Source organism: Salminus brasiliensis, chromosome 13, assembly GCF_030463535.1.
Source record: "Salminus brasiliensis chromosome 13, fSalBra1.hap2, whole genome shotgun sequence".
NCBI lineage: Eukaryota > Metazoa > Chordata > Actinopteri > Characiformes > Bryconidae > Salminus > Salminus brasiliensis.
Genome location: NC_132890.1, coordinates 9,502,165 through 9,525,337, shown reverse-complemented (window position 1 = coordinate 9,525,337; position 23,173 = coordinate 9,502,165). Strand labels below are relative to the sequence as shown.

At 41.0% G+C, this 23,173-nt stretch overlaps 3 protein-coding genes across 4 annotated transcripts; 2 read left to right on the top strand and 1 right to left on the bottom strand.

Moving 5' to 3' along the window:
• Nucleotides 1–457: 457 nt before the first annotated feature.
• LOC140575105 (nuclear receptor-interacting protein 3-like) lies at nt 458–4,956 on the bottom strand. Its single transcript, XM_072695264.1, has 7 exons — nt 4,649–4,956; nt 3,400–3,564; nt 3,149–3,231; nt 2,924–3,060; nt 2,774–2,826; nt 2,585–2,672; nt 458–2,493 (listed from the first exon to the last, which is right to left on the bottom strand). Exons 1-7 carry the CDS (start codon nt 4,778–4,780, stop codon nt 2,480–2,482), a joined length of 672 nt encoding a protein of 223 aa, XP_072551365.1. The 5' UTR covers nt 4,781–4,956; the 3' UTR covers nt 458–2,479.
• A 3,239-nt stretch (nt 4,957–8,195) lies between these two features.
• Nucleotides 8,196–15,495, top strand: znf143b (zinc finger protein 143b). Of its 2 annotated transcripts, none has more exons than XM_072695409.1 (16): nt 8,196–8,339; nt 10,061–10,176; nt 10,259–10,351; nt 10,476–10,571; nt 10,684–10,764; nt 10,854–11,038; nt 11,161–11,229; nt 11,315–11,431; nt 11,540–11,615; nt 11,702–11,827; nt 11,959–12,138; nt 12,247–12,474; nt 12,652–12,788; nt 13,440–13,595; nt 13,756–13,896; nt 15,145–15,495. In XM_072695409.1, exons 2-16 carry the CDS (start codon nt 10,068–10,070, stop codon nt 15,226–15,228), a joined length of 1,878 nt encoding a protein of 625 aa, XP_072551510.1. In that variant the 5' UTR covers nt 8,196–8,339; nt 10,061–10,067; the 3' UTR covers nt 15,229–15,495. The 2 variants fall into 2 exon arrangements, with proteins under 2 accessions (XP_072551510.1, XP_072551511.1); XM_072695410.1 differs by lacking the exon at nt 8,196–8,339 and adding an exon at nt 8,377–8,687.
• Nucleotides 15,496–16,709: 1,214 nt separating this feature from the next.
• Nucleotides 16,710–22,840, top strand: wee1 (WEE1 G2 checkpoint kinase). Its single transcript, XM_072694841.1, has 10 exons — nt 16,710–17,827; nt 18,293–18,498; nt 18,816–18,882; nt 19,530–19,702; nt 19,856–20,124; nt 20,233–20,325; nt 20,413–20,498; nt 20,590–20,760; nt 20,878–21,023; nt 21,540–22,840. The coding sequence occupies exons 1-10, from the start codon at nt 17,339–17,341 to the stop codon at nt 21,694–21,696; spliced, it is 1,857 nt and encodes a 618-aa protein (XP_072550942.1). The 5' UTR covers nt 16,710–17,338; the 3' UTR covers nt 21,697–22,840.
• The last annotated feature ends 333 nt before the right edge of the window (nt 22,841–23,173 follow it).

Genomic DNA, 23,173 nt, shown 5'->3' with positions numbered 1-23,173 from the left:
GAGATGGCAGAATGTGGGCAGCAACAACATCACACAGTGCTTATATTCGTTTTAATAGAATAGGTTATAAAACACATGAACTGTTTCATTATAGCAAAATTTCATAACTCACAAAATACCAGAGCCTAATTAAACAGAATATTCTAGCGGATTAGCGGCGTGATTGTGGCAGACATGTGAAGGTAGTTTCCAGTAATTGGCTTCATGTCGAGTATCTGTCTGCTGTGAAGGTCAGCCCATGACGGCCTGTGTCAAACCCACAGTCATTAGCATAGAGTCTACTGGTGCAATGATTCACTTCACTTGATCTGGGAAATATCAATTTAATCAATTAAAAACAATAGAAATAACTCATTTATACTCATCCTTGATACTCATACCACTGTACTGACCTCATGACCCTTCATAATAAAGCCTTTGTTCCTCACACAGTTCAATAATTGAGAGAATAACATGAAAGCGTTAAAATGTTTATTTAATTAAAGCAAACTTGACAAAAAACAGGCTACATGACGAGATCAATACAACGGTCTAGTGAAGTATTCTGATCATAAACATACAGAACACTTTTGTAAACTTTGTGCTATCAAGGCAACACATGTGAATACCAGTCATTTTACTAGTCTACTTAGGCCTACCGAGTGCTAAATCAAGTAAACCGAACCTAACCTAGTTTAGTGTTCTCCCTGCTGTGACATACTCGACTGAACTGGATCAACAAAGGGGAACTTCAGCTATCCCAAAAACAGAATCACTGAATGGCTCCTTATACAGAACCTTACTGAGCTAGATTCATTTATAATGGTTGTGACAGATTTCTGTGTCATCAGCTACCAGTGAGTTTACAGTTTTCCCCTTTTTCACCCAATTTGGTACTGCCAGTTAACCCACCCCTTCATAGCTCCCCCTAGTACTAGCAATGCTCCCGATACTAGAAGGGTAAGAATTTAACAGGACTCCTTTAATGCATGCAAAGCCAGCCACCGCCTCTTTTTTAACTGCAGCCGGACAAAATGCCGGGTCTCCAGCTCCACCGTACCCTGGCCAGAGTGGCATAGTGGCAGTGCATTATACCGCTGAAAAGGTTTCTCTCATGGGGACTATTTTGCCTGCATGTTATCCAAGGGCTTTTATTGATGTAGCCAGGTTATCAGGCTCTGTCTGCCACAGGGAGGACAGTGCTGTTTCCCCAGAAGGTGAGATGTTACCCCAGTATCTCTCCTTGCCCTGAGTGTATTTTAAAATGTATGTTTTAAGCCAGATTTTATCTAAAAACTATCATAAAAAACAATGTCTTGGGCATCAGGTAGCATATTTTCATTTTGTGCGATTTAGATACATTGATCTGCTGTTGGAGACACTGAACAGTCTAATCATTTCATTACACAGAAAAGTCTGTCTAATTCCCCTTTAAGTGATCAGTTGAATCAGGCCTGTTGAAGCAAGCAAACTACTTGACAACATAATGCTTTTTTAAAATATTAATATAAATAGTTAAACAACAGCAATCACTTTTACTAGGATTGTACAAATCACTACAAAATAGACCGGTGTTACTCCTCCAAGTTGTTCACATTCCCCATGTTTGCTATGATCTGGCTCCCACTACACCTGTACCTTTAGTATTCTAAATCTCTTGGTCTAGGTGTATTGGGAGCTGGTACAGAGCGAATGCATGGACTGTCCGGTTGGCCCGGAGGACTTAGTTGAGAAACACTGGAGTAGACCATAGATAATAACCTGTATATTAGAATATCAGGCCTAAAGCCGTACTACAAATGACTAAAAAGGAGCTATGAACAGTGTAAAGCATACTGTACACAGAACTGGCTACATCCAGGTTTCCAGAGCTGAACACGTATCTGTACTTGGGATTCTGTTTCCTTAAATGTAAACATGGCAGCAAATGTGCCGCTGTAATCTGTGCAACATTAGGATTCTTATGGGAGGTAGAGGTCTGGGCTTTAATAAACAGTGCTAACATTTAAGTAAGTATCACTGCTGGTTGTTCGAGTATTAAAAAGGTATCAGTGCATCTATAGCTGATATGGGTATGTTCAGACTTCCATAGTGGAGTGGAGTTTTTGGTAAATGGCCGCAGCACCCGTTTGCTTGTGGTGATTATTGATGATTATGATTGAGTTATAATCCACTAGCACAATCAACAGTTTAATTTCTAGTCAATTTTCAGTCACTGGCCAAATTAGTGCTGGCTTGTGTCACGCTTACATGGCTTTCAGTGTAATTGTGCGGCTGCTGAAATGATACTTGGCCTTTATTTATAATTCAGCAGTGTCCTGCTTGGAAAGCTAGCTCATTATGAGCTCTGCAGTACAATTGTTTGTGTAGAGACGTGTGTGGGAAGCAATAGAGATAGCGGACAGCCTTGGTGGAGAACTTCAGGGATTCCAGTAAAGACTCCAGGTCATCTAAACTTGAGTTTTTCCAGCTTGAAAAAATATGTAGGTGTACATTTCTTCTATTCCATGGAGACTGAAATGTTGAGCAGAAGTGAGACAAAGATCACTCGAATGTAACAACAGTCTGGTGAGTATCAAACTGACATATGAGAAGAAAGTCTAACCTTCATTTTCATGTCTCTCAGCAAAATGGACTTGCTCTCGTACAGTTTTTCCAAGAACCAGCATCTGCTTCTCAGTGTCAATCACACACTGTAAAGAGGACGGAACTCATTTTTCAGTGCACTACAGTTACACCATTACACAATTACACTTAAAGTGGGCATTTTGGTTGGGATTGGAGAGTATTGTACCTTCAGGGCCGTCAGTGTCTTTGTGCCGAGTGAGAGGAACATCCTGTCGATTTCTACAATATAAACCACATTTCACTTAGACGTCACAAACCTTCGTCCTCCAAACCGTAATGTATTTTCCTGTGTATGATGAAGTCATATTAAACTCACCCACGACACTAAACAAAAGCTCCATCCTTGTTTGTCCAATGCCCAAACTCAGCACAATCTGGCCTATGGCTAGGAGGTTGTGCTGCACTGGGCCTAAATCGGCCTCACTTTTGCCGCTGATGATCTTTTCCTTCAAGCTGTGGAGCCCATATGACATTGTTATTGCCTTCACTACAGCTTGCATGTTTCTTTTGAATGGTTAGTCATCTTACAGTAGATACGTACCCAAGTTTCTCCACATTGACTGATGATATGAGATTTAATGTACAACCAGTGTTGATTGTAACCACCACCTCCCGCCCAGAGCACTGCACAGAAGACAGAAAGAAGAGACCAGTTAACCCGGAGTTAACCATCACAGGCAGGTGTGACACTAGGTGATCAATTAATGAATCAATAGTTACAATCAATTACTAGTAATTACAAAATCAATGACTGGAAACTAAATTCAAGGTCCAGAAGAAAAGACTATTTACCTGGCCCATGACTTGAATGAGGTCGCTCTGCATCTCCTGAGTCTCACAGTTTACACCATGGCTCTGAACTATACTACTCAAAGGTGCTTTCATGGTGCGGTTGTTGAGTCTGTTTCGTGATAAGTTTGCTTCCAGCAGTCTTCTCTGGAGAATATTGTGTGGTTGCTGTTTAAAGAGAGAAAACCATAAAGGGTTAAATTGAGTGTGTCTGGATTTACAACTCAACCTATTCAAAATCCAGATTTTTTTTAACTCAAACAGAGACAACAGCCATATTCGTCATATATGTACATCTATTATGGTACTTTATTTACATAAATTATACATACAGTACTAAGGTTTTAGCTTAATTATTCAAATATTTATTAATTATTATTATTTATCATTTTTTTATCTATTTTATTTGACCATTTATCTCTGAAAGAAACCCTAAATAGTCGATATCTTATGAGCTAGTCTTGGTTTCTCCTGGTTTCTCAAGTCCGTCACCAGCTCACCTGATATAACATCATCAGACACTGATTTACCAAATCAGGTGTTGGATCATACCTGACAAATAATACAAGACTCCCAGAGATTTTTTTAAAGGACACTGTGATGTAAAACCACTACTTTTTTCATTAATGTTAATATTTAATTATATTAGTATTTTACTGAGTAAATAAACACTTACTACCCAGACACCCAGGGGCTTTTTAATTCTGATTTTGACAGCATGCAGTGACTCCAATGTCCATTTCTACTGTCATACACCACCAAAGGAATAGTAAAGGAGTGGGGGGTGAATCCTCCTCCACATTTACAGGTCTACTATAATTCATGATTAGTCTACGTCACTGAAGGGCTCGTCTTTGCTCAACGCATCACCAGTTTTCCCCTCTCTCAATGTCCAAAACAGGGCTTCCCCGGATTAAGATATGACGTCATGAGCAAGACAATAATAAAACATGTTTATCTAAAAAAAAACACACACATAAAACCTACAGAATATTATAATACAAAATAGGGCTTCACAAATGACGCATCAAATTATCAAGGAAAATGCGTAATAATAGCTATGACGAAATCTTACGTTAAAACGTCAAACATAATGTATGTAATGTAAAAACGTGTTTTCTTTTTCGTAATAAACACACTTAATATAACACATCATATAACTGACAAAAACAACACCTTTAACCCTGCGTTTTAAACAGCGTCTTTTTCATTTGGAGGATTATTATATATATGTTCCAGAAGCATGACCTACCCCTTCTTTAGAAGTTCCCAGTTTCTTAAGGCCATCTAATGGCAGCAGGTCTGCGGAATCCTTGTGCAGAAACTGAATAGCCTGCTTAATCCTGCGCTGCTGCCGGAGAGCCGCCGCCTCTCTCAGCTCCATGCCGTCCCCCTGTTCCAGTTTCTACCGCTGGAGGCTCCTTATATAAACCCAGACAGGTGGCGGGGGTCCCTGCTCGTTCGTCATCCAACCACGGCGCCCCTGTCTGAGATGGATTTGCTCCTCAGTGACAGGAGGAAACCAGGGACGGACCTGAGCCTCTGAATCATGCAGACGCTTCTCACCGTCCGCACTAAAAACAAAAAAGGGGGTGTGGCTTTCTAACTGTGTCAGGTGAACACAAACCTATCTGTCTATCTGTCTGTCTGTCTGTCTGTCTGTCTATCTATCTATCTATCTATCTATCTATCTATCTATCTGTCTGTCTGTCTGTCTGTCTATCTGTCTATCTATCTATCTATCTGTCTGTCTGTCTGTCTGTCTGTCTATCTGTCTGTCTATCTATCTATCTGTCTGTCTGTCTGTCTGTCTGTCTGTCTGTCTATCTGTCTATCTATCTATCTATCTGTCTGTCTGTCTGTCTGTCTGTCTGTCTGTCTATCTGTCTGTCTATCTATCTATCTGTCTGTCTGTCTGTCTGTCTACCTGCCTGTCTGTCTGTCTATTATCTTCGAGTTACAGTGCATATGACTGATGAGACGATAAAAAAGCTAATAATTAATAAAAAAATACATATCCAGCAAACACGGTGACTGTTGGTTTGTTTGAATGGTGCTCTCTGAAATGCAATTCAGAAAGTTTTTTCCCAGAAAGTTGTTATCTGACAATATTCTAGGAAGTTATGACCGCGGGACCCAGGACCCCATGTAAATGTTCGTTTTTTGTGTTGTGTATGGAACTCTATAATACCATGATAAGCAACGTTACTCGTGAAAACATTGTGAGGACCTTATTTAGAGAATGTAAACAGTGCTACATTTTGACAACATTGTAGCAACGTTGATATATAGCAGATCACGTTGGGGCAATGTTTGCTGGTTACAAACATAATGATAAACTAGGAAGAAAACTATGTACATACAAAATATGAAATGCAGAACTTTACATTCACAGTATGAAGGCCTCCTGTATCGTCAGCCAGTTGGTTTTTCAACATTAAAGTGAACCTTAACACAAACGAACTCGTGTACACCTTGTTAGTTTACGCCCCTGGTCATATTAGTGAACATTCATTATGTCGTTTAAAAAAAACAAAACTAATTCATCAATCAGAATATCAAGACTTGCCATTTAATTACATCACCACGCCCCAGCAAGCAGAGAACTTTAATACTAACCAATAAAACCATGCTTCACTTCCCAACCTCAGCCTGGCGCCCATTCCAGGGGGTATATCTCTTGTGCCCAGTGATCCCATCTCTATCACCCCCACAGTCACTGCTCTTATGCTGCATTTGGGTGCTTGAACCAGATGCACCTACCAGAAAGTTGTACAAGCCAGATGTTTACCTAGAAAATACAACTTCAGTCGGATGCTTGTTGAAAGATATGACCTTCACAAAGAAAAAAAAACACAGATGTCTGGAATACATATATTCTGTTTTTAATTTTTATATAAAACCCCCATTTTTGTAGTATTTGAGTGATGTGAGCATTTCTGGTCAATGTTCATAGCAAAAGCAGTGTAAAGTTAATATTGCAGAATATTCAGGAAAGCAGGACATTCAGACAGAAATGTAATATCATACACATATTGACTAAATGTTCAGCAAAATGTTATCTTGATCTCTCTATAATTGTGTAATATGGTCTATGCTGGAGACAAGTGGATTGGGGCTGTGATTAGGCCCTGTGTGGATTAGGCCTGTGATTGGGCCTGCTACGTCAGTCCACACTTGAAAATACGCTCAGATGTAACGTCAGATGTAGGCTAGTGACATTACATCCAATCGCTGTGAAATCTGAATAATAGGGGGCACTACATGGGGTCTTGCATACACCTGAAGAAATGGGTAATTGCACTCCTGCTGCCTCAGCTAATCTACTTCACTAGAGTGTCCTTATGGCTAAAGAGGAAAGGGGGTAATCAGTTCCACTGATTTTAAGGAACAAAATCAACCTGATGTGAAATCACCAACCACCCTCACCCAAAGTTAGACAGCCGTCCATCCCTGCAGAGGAAGACAGAACACGGTGGTTGGATGTTCGACCAATTTCACTGATCTATCTTTTTGCTATTCATGCCATACAGGGGGTATACACTACCATACAGTTCTAGTCCATAAATCAGCAGGTTGATGCTGAATAATAAAACAATATAACATCAATATAGCTGTTGTTCTTATTGTATGTATTGATCATGTAACATAACTCATAGATCAGTGTATATAATTGGTAGAGACTATGTCTGTGATGCACACAGCTGGTTTTGCTGTATAAGATAAGATAAGATAGTCCTTTATTAGTCCCGCAGTGGGAAAATTCCCAGTGTAACAGCAGAAAGGGATAGCAAGACACTCAGTTACAAAAATTTGGATAAATAATTTACACTATATACACAATATAAATAAGAATTAAAAGAGCAATAACAATATTATTTACAGCAAAAGACTCTTAATTGCACATGGGGGGGTAGTGCACATAGTATTCCCTGAACATGAACATGTGTGTGTAGTTAAGTGTGTGTGTATGTGGTCATATATATATACACAGATGTAAGATAGTGACCTTCCCTCTAATTAATGTGAAATCTGAAGGCATGGGGGCAGTAAATTTGACACAACTCACAGAGCAGCATTTATCTATTTAATCAGTCTCTCTATACACATCTGGTTTATATATATAGATATAGATCTTCCAGTCTGGTTCATCCTTAAGTTTCCAACATTGGCTTGGCTTGTCTAGACATATATCCCTTATATATAAGGGAAGGCAAATCATGCAAATCAAAAGAAATGTTTACATATATTTAATGTTGATTAATATAAAAAGCTTTCCTTCCCAATTCTGAACCATTGGGCTACCAGGTGTCATGCACTGGCCCACACACTCCAGATCACACAGTCCAGTGTGATGTGAAGCTACAGGGAGGAGTGCTGGAGTGCACCCTGTGAGGGGTGGTGTGTGTGTGTGTGTGTGTGTGTGTGTGTGTGCACTGCATTGCCCATACAGCCTCACTACTCATCACCAGCCTGCGATTCAAAATGGCTGCGGACGCGCTTTTAAAACCTCATCCACTTTTAGTCTTTCACTAAGCCCTAACTGCATGACTCACGATCGACAAGCGCCATCGTGCTCAAACACAAGCTCCGGCATTCGTCGGTCTATAAAACACAGTTCTGCTTTGGTGTCTACGAGCAACTCGTGTTCATTAATGGTTAGACAATACGGTCTACACGCCAGAATGGCGTTTACATGGTGCCCCTGAACGGGAGCTTTTCCGCCCGTGTTTTCGCAACGCTGCCGTGTGGACCAATGGCAGAGCGAGGAAAACAGCGCCCGTGGCTTCCGAGCCAATCGAATGAGAGAACGGCACGGCGGGAGCCCGCCCTCTGACGGTGGACTCCGCGATCATTCATGTTCCTGGGTTGTGGAGTCCGCAGAGCGTTTCCTGCCCTGATGCATGGTGGTCGGACGAAGGGATTGTTGGAAAATTTGGGAGGTTAGTATATAAATGTGTTTTACCCAGTGTGCCTTATTCCCTCACTCGCTGCATAGCCGGGGAGTTCGCTGGCGGAGGAGTCGCCGAGCTTGGAGACGCACCACGGTTTCAATAAAGCGATTAAAACGCATCGGAAGCGATGTTTTATTTATTAGAGGCTATTGGAGCCTCGGCTCATATCGGTTACAACATTATAACGCTCCTGTTATTCGGCTTCTTCGCGTTAACGCAGCGCTGCTTTACAGTCTCACCGCCTTCCCTGCTTCGTAACTTGGATTTAGGGAAGTCTACAGCAGAGTTAGGCTGGGTTAGGTGATAAAGGATAACCGTAAACACAAGCGCTGGTCTGTAAGTTAAACAAATCGAAATCCCGGACGTTATTTGAGCGTGTTTGCTAACATGACAGGCTAGCTTGGCTAGCTAACGCTTGCATTACGGTAGCCCTGGTTCTGCTAACCGCTTTGCTAGTTAGCTTAGCGGTCCAAACGGCTTCAGACCGAGAATATCTCTAGCTAGCTAGTGCTAGATATTCTGCAAACTAACTCATGCCAGCAATTAGATTTAATTAGATAGTTTTAGCACAGAAAGCTAGCTAACTACGAAGCAAATGTATTATGGTGGAAACTATTTAGCTAGCCAGCTAGCTAGCTAACTCAAATATTCACTTAATTCAGCTAGTAGCTAAATATTTCTCGCAATTAGGTAGCTAGCTAAATAAAACAAATTATTCAGTCGATTTTATAAAGCCTCTCCTCAAATGCACAAATCGTCCATTTGCTTAAAAATGTCTAATTTCCAACTTCTTTCCCTCAGTTTAATTATTTAATTAAAAGTGTATTAAGTGGAGGGAAGGCCTTAAACCTTATTTGAAACTAATTGGTGTCTATTTATTTATATATATATATATATATATATATATATATATATATATGTATGTATGTATAAATAATGTATCTCACATGTGAGTAGCTGTTTAGCAAGGACTGGCGAGAAGATCGCCAGTGTTCCTGTAGTGAAACGTTAGCCTTGACATTGAAGGCCGATGGCATTGAGTTTAATCAAGTCTGCTCCACTGTGGCCTGATGTCCTTTCAATAAAAATAAAGAATGAACACTGTGTACCTTTTGTGTCTTAAGGTTAGGATTACATCACCTCATGGCTCCACTAGTGACAGGATAACCTCAGCTTCTGATCTGTGCAATCTTGTTACTTTTTACAGCCACAGTTACGTAGTTTACATTAAAAAAATAAATAAAAATCAATGCTTATTTTAGCAATTTGTGCCCAGACATTTTGATCAATAACTTGTATATCTCCTCAACAAAACCCAAGTCCTCATTCTCTAAATCAGGGATGGGGGACTGAGGTACAACTTGCTGACTTCCCTGCTCTCACACCTGCTAAACCTGGTAGATGATAGATGTGCTTGAACAGGGAGGAGCACAAAACTGCAGGTATCTGGCCCTCCAGGGCCAGAGTTTCCATACCCTTGCTGTATTTGTGTGATTGTGCATGCAAGTAGATCTGATGCATCGTTGCATACCAATGGGTATGATGATTCAGAGCTAGGATTTCAGGTCAGTGTAAGAGGAAAAGTGTAATTACAGATGGAGCTAGATATTATCTGGAATACCTGATAAGACATGACTTTTTTTCCACCCTTGCACTCACTGAGTAGTTTTATGAGGGTAGTGTGATGGTTGGCTGGTTGGTTTTCATAGGTAGACCATGCTCTTGGCCCAGGTGAATCGAGACACCCAGAGCATGGAGTTCCAGAGTGTTGAGGGTGACCCGCAGCAGGTTACGCTCTGTCTGACGGAGGCTGTGACAGTTGCAGGTAAGGTAACTCTATGCACTGCGCGTTTCTAATGTCTGGTCGTTCCTCTTCAGGCCTATAACTAGCCACATTTGCCTTACAGACAGTGATCACATTGAGGCAATGGACACAGTGAGTCTGCAGGCAGTCACTCTGGTGGATGGCTCCACTGCCTACATACAGCACAGCCCTAAAGGTATTGAGATTTTCTAGTTAATGCCTAAAACTCTCTAGATGTTAATGATGAACAGTATTTTGCAGGATGGCTTGTCCACCCTGATGTCTGGTGCTGTAGTCTGACGCTTACATCCTTTTTTCAGTTTCTTTTACAGATAACAAGATAATGGAAGGGCAGGTAATCCAGTTGGAAGATGGATCAGCTGCATATGTGCAGCATGTACCGATGCCTAAAGCAGGTGCCTTACATAGGGCTACACTAGTTACATTTGCATCACTATATCCACTGTATAACTTAAATGCCCCAAATATGAGACATATGTTTCACATGAATTTTTAATTAACATTCAGTTGGAGAGGGACTGAGACTAGAAGATGGCCAGGCTGTGCAACTGGAAGATGGAACAACTGCATACATTCATGCACCCAAAGGTTTGACTGTCATTGTATTTGTTGTTTTGTATAATAGCAAATACATTAGATAATAGTCAATATTGATGCAATGTCTATTCTGTTTTCAGAAACCTATGATCAGGGCGGTTTACAGGCGGTCCAACTGGAGGATGGCACCACTGCCTATATCCAGCATATGCCCCAGTCCAGCACCATCCTGGCCATTCAGGCTGACGGTACAGTGGCTGACCTGCAGACAGAGGGCACCATCGACCCTGAGACAATTAGTGTACTGGAGCAATACTCTGCCAAGGTGACTATCACAAAATGCTTACTCCACAGCGAAAATGCATGCTGCAGTATTGATGTAACATCATTGATAGAATTGTCTATGTGGAAGTCCCTTCTTTTAATATACCTGAATTGCTATTTCAGATGGAGGGAACAGAATGTGGCACTGGGCTGCTCAGTAGAGGTGATGCTGATGGCAGTGTGCATATGCAGGTGCAGTTTGGACTCTCTACTGGCTTACTGTGTTCTGTTCATGCTTTTGTGTGTGTTTTATATAAATGACAAGCTCTGTGTTCAGATCGTACTCCAGGGTCAGGAGAGCAGGTCTCCCCGAGTGCAGCACATTGGGGAAAAGTCATTCCGCTGTGAGCATGAGGGCTGTGGAAAACTGTACACCACAGCACACCATCTAAAGGTAAAGCCATATAAGTGTTTAATGAGTACAGTGTATTTGTATGTTTAATAAAATACTTACACTTTATTTTATTTTTTTTAACTACACATTACTGTTTTACTTCAAAAGGTACATGAAAGATCACATACTGGCGATAAACCTTACATATGTGACCACCTAGGCTGTGGTAAAAAGTTTGCCACAGGTACAATTTAATTTGGATATTAATTAATTTTTACAAATTCATTAATTAATTTCACAGCATTGCTCATATTCCAATGTTTCCTCCAGGGTATGGCTTAAAAAGTCATGTTCGAACACACACTGGTGAAAAACCATATCGCTGTCAGGAGCTCAACTGCCATAAATCATTCAAAACATCTGGAGACCTACAAAAACACACAAGAACACACACAGGTGTAGTGGCTTACTCAGAATATGCTGTGTTTTAGAGCCATTCAATAGTGTGTGCAGTAGTAATTAAGCTATTAATTGATGCCATTGTTTGGTTTTGGTGATTCTGATTTCTTACACATCTGTTCTTGTAGGGGAAAAGCCTTTTAAATGTCCATTTGAAGGTTGTGGGAGGTCTTTCACCACTTCAAATATTCGGAAGGTCCACATCCGAACACACACTGGTGAACGGCCGTACTACTGTTCTGAGCCCAACTGTGGGAGGGCCTTTGCTAGTGCCACCAACTACAAAAATCACATGAGAATCCACACTGGTACCTAGCCTTTCCTTTCCTCCTAAGTCTCAGTAACTCGATAGCTGTTTAAAAAAAGATCATTCACACCCTTGTGCTTCTCTAAGCATTTTGTTTTTGGTCCTTTAGGAGAGAAGCCATATGTCTGCACGGTTCCTGGCTGTGATAAGCGCTTTACTGAGTACTCTAGTCTCTACAAGCATCATGTAGTCCACACGCCCTGCAAGCCCTACAACTGCAACCACTGTGGGAAGACCTACAAACAGATCTCCACTTTAGCCATGCACAAACGCACAGCCCACAATGACACAGAGCCCATTGAAGAGGAGCAGGAGGCCTACTTTGAGCCACCTGCAGGTCAGTGCACACCAGGAATGAAAACAATAGGTCCTTTGAAGCGCTCTATTGTAATAACTGGGTCATAATCAATGCCATTAGTAATAGCAAGTCAACAAAAGTTTCATTTTTATAGTTTACTGGTTGTGCAGTCTGGTTTGACTATATTTGTAATTCCTTGTGAAATATTTTCTTCAGAGGCCATTGATGACCCTACATTAACATTTACCCCTACTGTGGTGGAGGAGGACAGTGGGTCGGAGCATATTTCAGCAGGATCAGAGATCATGAGTCAACAGCATGTAGCCCTGATATCCCAGGATGGAACGCAGCAGGTTAGTGGATCCGATTAAAAGGTGAATGAGACTTTCAATGGAAAGTAAATAAACAAATAAAATATATAATAGAGCACTGTAGAGAGATCGTAGTTACCTAAGCACATTTTTAAAGCTTTATCTTTTTGGTCTTTGTAAAACACTATCACATGTTAACAGGTGCAAGTACAGTCAAAATATTGAATTACATGCATATTTATCATGATTCACGTGATCGCAGATTTTTCCAAATTGCTATTTAAATACTCTCCAATACCAAGTACAGTGATTCATATTCTAAAGTTGCTGCACTTCATTCAGTTAAACCTGTTTGTAATAAATTATCAGTGTTGTTTAAGCACTGACATTATCCTCAATATGCTCAGAAATGTATATTCAAAGCTTGGTTCCAGATTCCTCCTGGACACCCCCAGCCATCATTAAGCACTGATTCACCAATCCAGGTGTTGGATGATGCCTATAAACGATACAAAAGCTTTGAAGATGTTTGAACACAGTAATGTGAAATCACTACGTTTTGTATGGATGTTATTTGTTTGCTTTATGATTAGTGTTTTATTGAGCAAATAAACTTCCAGTCCACCACCATGTACTTTATTCATCTATATAGTGGCCCTTTAAAATGTGAGCAGCTGATGTTTGTCTTTTTAGGTTCTTTCTCAGGCAGATGTGCAAGCAATGAGCGGCACAATTACCATGGTAACCCAAGAGGGAACTACTATAACCATCCCTGCGCATGAAGCAATGCTTTCCCCAGGAGAGGCTCACTCTGTCACCATGGTTTCAGCAGATGGCACAGAAGGACAAGTATGGTTACAATTGATAATTTGAGGTTTATGTTCACCCAAAAAAAAAACCCAACTAAATCTCCACCTGTGTTTGCTTCTGTTCAGCTAAACCGAGCCCTGTGCTGTGTACTTTTACAGCTCTGTTTGTTTACGGCTCAGAGTTGTTGTTTGTTTTGTAGGTGGCCATTGTGACGCCCGATCTATCAGTGTTCCAGACTGAGGACGGGGAGTTAGTGCAGGAGCAGCAGCAGCCTGTGGTATCCAGCCCGCACCCAGTTACTCTGCTGGCTACCTCCAATGGCACACACATAGCTGTTCAGGTATCTTTTAGACACACACAGGAGGGTCACTCAGTTCAAACACTAGGGTATTTACCAGGATTACAAATAATCTTCTACAAGGGCTATAAAACACTTAAATCCATTTGCGGTGGGGCTGATGGATTGCCCGTATCTGCCTGTATGTTAAAGAATGAAATCCTTTGTTGAAGGTGGTAGAGACTGGTGTTTTATGGCTTAAGTGTGTGGGAACTTGCATTCAACTGAAATGCTGTGGCAAGCTGTTGTGTAATTGTCTGTTCTCAGTTGGAGTTGGACTGTGGCTTTATCAGAGTAGTTGTTTTAGTGCAAAACATTTTCATTCTCCCTGCCAAATACCTAGAGTGTGTGGGGCATTGAGAGTATCTGGGCATCCATACTGACATGTATTTGGCAGCATTTAGCGTAAGGGGTCTTTTGGATTCTAGCCTATAAAAACTAGCTAAGGATGGGTATGAATAAACAGTGAAGCACATTTGTAAGCTGCTGTGAATAAGAGTGTCTGCTAAATGTCTCCCTTAAATGTGAAGGTAAATCTTCCACAATTAAAGGAGTCTCTCAGTTTACACGGACACCAACATGGAGCTAAACAAGAGTTGCCTGTGATGTTCGTCCCCTTATATATAGATTTAATTCCTACTTTTTGCTTGAAGTAAGTTGAATTAAGTACAGTTCAGTTCATTAGTGCTGATTAATGTCTTATTTGAACTAGTGTTTGTTACTTCACTGAGTTAATGGAGTTCTCCTGGAGTCATTAGCAGCCTTGTGATCATCTGCTCCTTGATCTTAACACCATCCAGTGAATTACATCTGATTAAAGTGCTTATCAGCTACTTACTAACATAAATGGTAAAATATAAGCATTTTAAAGTAGTGATTGTATGGCATAAATTAAATATGTTAAACAGTTAAAAAATATTTTACAAAAGAGAAATAAAATCACATAGAATACAACCTTGTTTCTATTTTTGAAGTACTTGTGTAATATTGTACCACAGAATCTGTAAAACTGTACTGGTGTTCTCTGAATACCTTTAACCCTGATTAGACAACAAATCTGTCGGGTACATTGAATCAGAAATAGCACTAATAGAACTAATCTCACATACACGCCATTCCACAGTTTTATGCAGTGTTTTTTTTTTTTAATGATGTCAGCATTATACAACTGAAAAGTTTTATAAAAATTATACAGTACACAAAGTGTAATTGACTTGTTCTGTTTTTTTTTATTATTATTATTTCTTACAGCTCACAGATCAACCCTCATTAGAAGAAGCCATCAGAATTGCATCAAGAATACAGCAAGGAGAGACTCCAGGCCTGGATGATTAAAGCATGATCTTCCATTTAATAGCATCATCACCTTGTGTGTGAGTGGATGTATGTGTGTGTGTTGAGAAAATCTAGTATCCTAAAAATGAAATGTTTGTAATGTTTTGCAACATCATGATTGCTCTGTTTCAAGAGGCCTGAAGATATTTTTGTGTGGATTTATGTACATAGTAATGTTTTGCAACTGGAGTTTTCTGCTGTAAATATTTATTTGATTCTTCTACTGAATACCTGACTTTTTAGGATCTTAATAAATGAATGACCGGATTCAGCTCCTCTATTACTTGAATGTTGAGGGACTCTTCAGATAATATGCCAAAAGTGCTTCAGCCCCCTAACCCCTAATTTGTATAGTTGTATTGCTGACCACAGATTATTGCATAATTCTCCTATTGAATACCTGACTACATTTACATTTATGGTATTTAGCTGACGCTCTTATCCAGAGCGACTTAGAAGGTGACTCGTATTACACAAGTGGGCCACTGTAGTGTTAGGAGTCTTGCCCAGGGACTCTTATCGGTGCAGCGCAGCATAGTCACCCAGACTGGGAATCGGACCCTGGTCTCCCACATGGTGTAATAGCTCACTGGCAGCTAGTGGTTTTATCTGTTGCACCACACCAACCACTACTTGGGGTCTTCAATAAATAACCTGATTTAGCTCATCTATTAATAATCAGATTTTTAGTAGGTGAGTTACCAAACTGCTGGACACTGGCTCTACAGGACTGGAGTTGACATTTATTTTCCTGATTTAAAAAACCTTGTATGTCCATAATTAAATAATGCTGGTAGAGTCTTCTTGCACTACTTTATTAGAAAGAAGTACTCCAGCCTCTAACCCAACTTTTTCATTACAGCATGTCTTACTGGGTTTGCCTAGTGTAATACACGTCCCACATGTGCACAGTGGAGTGGGCTGCTGTTCGTTGTAGGGGCGGAGTTTTGCTCATCCAAACAAGACCATGTGGCTAATTTGTGGAGGCAGCCTCCAAATCCGCATATGAATGGAAGCGGGCTAACATACACACTATTTTTCAATCGTGAAAGAGAAAACAGCAGCCTATTTAATATGCAGCCTAGTTCAATATGCTTTACCCACAGCGTGCGCGCGCGCACCAACTTCAGTCTCAGCAGCGTCGTTTATCATGTAGTGCGGTATAAGGTGCGATAATCTACGAGTACAGCAAGATCCACGTCCTGGAAAAAGAAGGCGAATTACCATGAGAAAGTGTCCTGTGATCAATGGAGAAAGAGAGAGAGAGAGCAGAGATTAGCAGATGAAAGCAGCGCAGTCGCGCCATTGCAGAGCGGACACCTTCCACACACTTTACGGCAAGATGGAGAACGACCAGCGCTGACGTCACCGCGCGGACCCGCCCCTCTTTCAAACCAGGAGCTCTGCTCTGATTGGTCGAGTCGGAGTCATTTGACCAACGGTCGCGGGAAGGCTCCGAACACGCTAGTAGTAGGTGGGAGGAGTGGCGCCCCATTCAAACGACTTTTGTAAACAAAATTATCTTAATCCGCGTAATTTCTAATACTTTAACGAGTCTCGGGTTTGTTTTGATGGTTTTGTCGTTGTACTCCGGGCAGTCTTTAACGGATATGCGGTTGCTTTTATCGTTGGCGGACTGACTTGACTTTAGTTGGGACCGCGGAGACGCAGCGGAGACGCAGCGGAGAAGAAGAAGCCATTTTTTCTCCTGACTTTGCCCACTTTGCTGCTTTGTGATAAAAAGAGAGGAGCGCAGCGCTCGGTAAGGGCTTGTTTTTAACCGAGGTGTGTATATTGGAGGTGTCAAGAGCCTGTAGTTTCAGTTAGCTAGCTACCATCAACGGGGGTCGTGTTTTTGTTTACGCGACAAGACTACAGGAACTTTTTAAGTGGCTAGCCGAGCGGCTAACCCGCTAACAGCCAGGAGCTCGCAGACTCGCCGAAGCCTCCTCAGCGGCGGGGCTCATATTTACTCATTAGCCCGTGGACGTAAATAGCTAGCTAGCTAATTATCTATCGCTTTCTCGACATGTTCTGCTCGCCTTTTGGTGCCTGATTTTTAACTCTAAGCATCTTTTCGCGTTTTATCGCTTTTATTTACCAAAAAAAAATGAGTTTCGGCTGTCGGCGCAACGCCGACTTCTCCCCAAACCTGCGGCCCATTCGCCAAAAGCTGTTTTCTAACAGCGACGGCGAGGAGGACAGCATAGAGGAGGCCAACAACAGCACCGGAGCCGAGTCTGGGTTCACAGAGCTGGACTCCCCGGTTCTGCGCCGAAGCAACGCTGATAAGAGACAAGAGGAGCTGAACAGCAGCCCCCTGAGCCGGACAAGGGAGGAGGAGGAGGAGGAGGACGACGACGCTGAGTCCTGGGACGAGGAAGGCTTTGGTTCTCCGTCTCATCTCAAACCGAGCTTCTGCACGAAGAACTCCCCATCTCCTAGAAAAAGCCCCCGAGCTTACGACAGCTCTCCGGAGAGGACGTACATTCACGATGACCTGGAGGCATCAAGCTCCCCCATTCCGGACTGTCCTGATACACCGCCCCATAAAACCTTCAGAAAGCTCCGGCTTTTCGATACGCCTCACACTCCCAAGGTTGGTGACCGTGTTTGTGGTGGATTGTTAAAAAATTAGAAAAAGAAAAAACACTGCCAGGTATTCAGTAGCTAGGATTTACGTTGTTTATTGGAAAACGGTAGCTACATGTATGAAAGTCATGTGATGGGAGTTTTGTTCATTAGAGGAAAGGTGATCATTGTAATAGTTGTTCCCTATCTTCTAACGGCCAAGCTAGTAAAGTGCTGGTGTGTGTGTTTGTGTGTGTGTTTCAGCTTCAGGTGTGTTTTTACAGTCTGGTGACCCACTTACTGACTTACTCACACTATATTAACTGTGCACTTGCGTAATGTGTTGGAGCTCTAATGAATCATCCCATTGATCCAGCAGAGACTCAGCGTCGGAGGGCTGCTCCTGTGCCTAAGGAATAAACTTAATGCTTAAAATAAAGGATAGAAAAAAAAAAATCCCCACGTAATTCAGCTCTTTCCTCATGCATTTCAGAGTTTGCTGTCGAGAGCGAGGACCTCCGCTTCTACGAGCAGACGAGTCGCGCTCTTCAAGAATGTGGATTCCAAAGGCAAGGCCAGTCTCGACGGAAGGCGAAACCAAACGCCTTTGGTCAACATTAACCCCTTCACCCCTGACTCAATCGTCGTCCAGTCATCAACGCAACAAAGGAACAACAGGAAACGCTCACACTGGAATGAGTAAGTTCTTGAAAAATAGGACTGACTAGTATTTTGTCTGATGGTTCTTTGTGATTGAAGTGTGGACACCCCCCTCCTCTCCCCTCTCCTCTCCTCTCCAGCCTGGTTCAGTTTTCGGGATCATATAACGCACAGGTTGTTCTGATGTTCGTTAAATCCGTTTATTACCGAAGCTACTCACACTACAGCAAGTTGGCAAGGAACCAAACCCTCGTGTTTGCTCCTACAGCAGGCCACGTGCTTACCCTGACCCCTGTGCTGCCCCCCAGCGTTTGATGTGAAATATAACACCCCTCTTTGAAATTTCTTCTGCATAGCTCCTGTGGAGAGGACATGGAGGCTAGTGATGCTGAAATTGAAGATGACGTTATTCCACCATCAAAGGTAAACGTTTATCATCAGCTTTTATTTTATTTATTATTTCTATTATAAATGTGTCCAATAAAAAACATATTTTAAAAAGTGAGTATTTTTATTGGTCCATTCATCCAAAATTCTGTACACAGTGTGCAGAAGCAGCTAAAGGGTTCAAACCATTCGAAAAATAAAAATGGGCAAAAATGGAAATGCATGGTTTTCATTTGACAGCAGATTTGTTGTTGTTGTTGTTGTTGTTATTATTATTATTACACTTATTTTGAGACTTGACTAGAATTCTTTTTCTTTTCTTTTTTTAAGTTTACATATCATACAACGTACAGTTAGCAGTGAAACACTTTTTCAGACAGTCTTTTCAAATTTAAAAACAAGAGAGAATACAAGGCAATATAAATATATTAATAAAATGAATGGAACTATATGTGGAAGTGGAAGTTTTAATGTGCAGTGGAAGGAGAGCATATGGTATGATGTATAAGTATTAAATGTGCAAACATGCATGTGCAGTTCAGTGTTGAGCAATAAGCCGGAGAATGGGTAGCTATTCGGTGGTAATATACTACTGTAAATATGAGTGTCTCTATGAGTGTAGAATGTCCCTTAATGAAACTATGTAGTCTTTATTCTGATGTTATAAAATGCTTTCTCTACAGAGACTTACAATGATGGAGAGTAACATGATGTCTAGATATGCGTCAGAGTTCCACGAGTTGGAGAAAATTGGTTCAGGACAGTTTGGTGCCGTCTTCAAATGTGTGAAAAGACTAGATGGCTGCATCTACGCTATCAAGCGTTCCAAGAAGCCATTGGCAGGATCTGTGGATGAGTAAGTGATCATTCATTACCAGTTGTGTGTTTTGAGATATATATTTAGATTTAATGGGGGGTGGGGCAATACATACTGATTACACATTAGGAGCTTAATTTAACAGTTCTGTATATCTTGCATTGTTTTAACATTTGAATTGTACCAAAACAGGCAGAATGCACTTCGAGAAGTCTACGCACATGCTGTTTTAGGACAGCACCCTCATGTGGTGAGGTATTACTCTGCATGGGCAGAGGATGACCACATGCTGATCCAGAATGAGTACTGCAACGGTGGCACCCTATCAGACGTAATCACTGAGAACTATAGACACCTGCACTTTCTGTCTGAACTGGAGCTGAAAGATCTGCTGCTGCAAGTCTCTCGCGGGCTCAAGTACATCCACTCCATGGCACTTGTGCACATGGACATTAAGCCAAGTATGTTTCTCCTAAGGAGTACTTCAATCTGGAATAATGATTAAGCTAATTAAACTATAAACAATGTATAGGTATATAGATATTAAGTGTTTTCTGCATTTGTTTTAGGCAACATATTCATTTCACGGAAACCTGCTGTCAGTGTTGAGGAGTTTGAAGATGAAGAAGATGGGCCAAACACTAGTGTGATTTACAAAATAGGTAAGAACACAGAGTGCAAACTTTAGGATAAACAGTTCTGTTAAATAATCAGCTTTGTAAGGAAATTGACGATCTCTTCTTCCATAGGTGACCTTGGCCATGTGACCAGAGTAACCAATCCCCAGGTTGAGGAGGGTGACAGCAGATATCTGGCTAATGAAGTTCTTCAGGAGGTAAATTGGCATGAGCAGGTTATTTTGGGTCCTCTAAAGTTAACAACACATGCCTTATCCTGTATTATAACTTTTTTCTTTTCTATTGCAGGACTACACTAACCTGACAAGGGCTGACATTTTTGCTCTGGCTCTGACTGTTGTCAGTGCCTCTGGAGCCGAGCCCCTTCCTAGCAATGGGGAAAAGTGGCACCAAATCCGACAGGGAATTCTGCCCCATATCCCTCAAGTGCTGTCTCAGGACTTTTTAAGCTTGCTGAAGGTAAACTAGATGCGTGTCTAGTTTATAATGTAATGCATATGTAATAATTTTTTTTTGGTGTGTAAATTTATTTATTTTCTTTGGAATTTTCACTAAATTAAATGTTCCTTCTCCTAGCTTATGATCCATCCTGACCCGACACGGAGGCCATCGACCTCTGACCTCATCAGACACCCTGTTCTGCTGACTGCTTCCAGGATGAGTGCCGATCAGTTGCGTGTGGAACTCAACGCTGAGAGATTTAAAAACGCCCTACTCCAAAAGTATGTGGCTTGATGCAAAGTACTATAAAAATTTAATTTGGTAATTTAGAACCTAAAGAAGTCTGAATAACAGGACATTAGTACTTTTATTATTATTTTCGTGTATTAAGTGATTTGTTGCTGTTTCCTTGTGAACAGTTTTTTTTTTTTTTTTTTTTTTTTTTTTTTTTTTTTTTCTTTCTTCATTATGTAAGCCAACAAGGTCTAATGTGCCTGTGTTTCGCCTCCTGAGCCTGAGAAACTAGAGAGAACACTTAAACTAGTCACATTTGGTTTCTTTCAGGCTCAGTTTAACCAGACACCCTAGAACTGGACATTTTGTGTATGTAAACCAGCTGATCAGCTCATATAATAACGCCTTTCTCAGTTTTAAGTGGTTTGAGACTAGTAACACACTAAAGTGAACAGGACGTGGTCTTACAGCTGGACCTGGGGTTAGAGAATTATGGAGTGTGGTTGTTATTGCAGTTCTCTGTATATCTTTTCTAATATATAATCTCTTTTGTTTTGTCCTAGGGAGCTGAAAAAAGCGCAACTTGCCAAAGCTGCAGCAGAGGAGAGGGTTCTGTCCACAGACAGAGTTCTGACTCGTTCCACAGTCCAGTCTAGCTCAAGAAGCTCTCGGCTCATTGGGAAAAAGATGAACCGCTCGCTCAGTCTCACCATTTACTAAACTGAACTTCAAATGAAAGAAGAAAGTCCCCACTGGGGAAGCAGTGGTGCTGTATCACAGATTTCACATGGAGGCAGAATTATCCATTACTGGTCGGGCAGTTGTTCTAAAACTGTGCTTATACTGTCTTTTTTTTTTTTTTTTTTAAACACTTCACAAAAACCGAGAAAAAAATGCATCAGTTTGAACTGAGCAAAGACTCTTTTGCATGCTCAAGTTACAATTCCAGTTTTGCATCCGTTTCAGTGTAGTTATTTCTTAAGGTAGGAAACTTCCTTTACATGGTCTCATTCATTCATTCTTTTCTTTTATCTCTGCTACAAGTTCCACAGGGTCTACACAGTTACCCTGCACTTCTAACTCAAGTGTGCAGAGTTTCTTAGACATGGAGGGGGCATATTTGTGAACTGCTGTGAACCCCCTCTAATGCCCTGATTTGTGAATGTTCCAGACCTAAGACTTGTGCACCTTACTGCCTGTGAAAAAATGCCTGGTGTTGAACAAAGAAAGCTTGGACCCTGTGTGTAGATTGCCATTAAATTGAGCACTTTGAAGGCAATGGGGAACTTGCCAGAAATTTTTGCTGCTATTCATGTTTGTCTATTTCCAGTTGTGGTTGGAAGAAAAATTGATCCTATACTTTTTACAAGGGTCTGTTTTCACCTGGAATCATTGATTGATTTAATTGTATTTGCTATCCAATCAGTCACCCCAAAGGCATTCTTTAGGAGGTGATCTAGTGTCCTTTACAGAAATGGCATATGATTATTGACACGCTATCTTCGAGTAAACCACAGGGGGTGGAAAGGTGTAGTATCGATCATGTGAATATGGGATTGGGCTCAATTTGAAACACTCAGCTAATTAAGCTAAATTGGTGTCAAAATGTTCTATATTAACTGGATGTGAAAACGCGTGCCATAAAAGCATCTTCCACTTCATTCTCCATCTTTGTTTGTAGCATTAATGGAACAATCGCTGTCCTCAGTTAACAGGTAATGACTATAGTCTGTTTTGTCACTGCAGCATCATTCATAGGGTACTGTTCTCCCTCAACTTTCCTGTAAAAAAAAAAAAAACAACAACCTAGAATGTTGTCTTTGTTCTTGTAAATATGTTCTTTTAATAAAATCCAGTTACATGATGGTGCTGTGTGGTGGTTTTTGGAAGTACCCAATCTGAAATGTGTTCCACACTTTCACTGTACTGTTTCAGCAACAGGGTCCTCCTAAAGGCCAAACAACGTCTGGCCCAATTCCAAACACCCTTCCACCCTTTTTTTTTTTTTTTTTTTTCAGCAATGGGTTGCTTTTGAGCATGAACCTAAAGACTTGTTCATATCAATGTATTTAATATTGATTGATTAGCTTGTTACCTAATTGATTGTTTATTAATATTGATTTATTGAATATTGACTGATGTAATGTTGACTACTCAATTATGTTTAAAGCTGGGGACATAAGGGTGTTATGTGTAT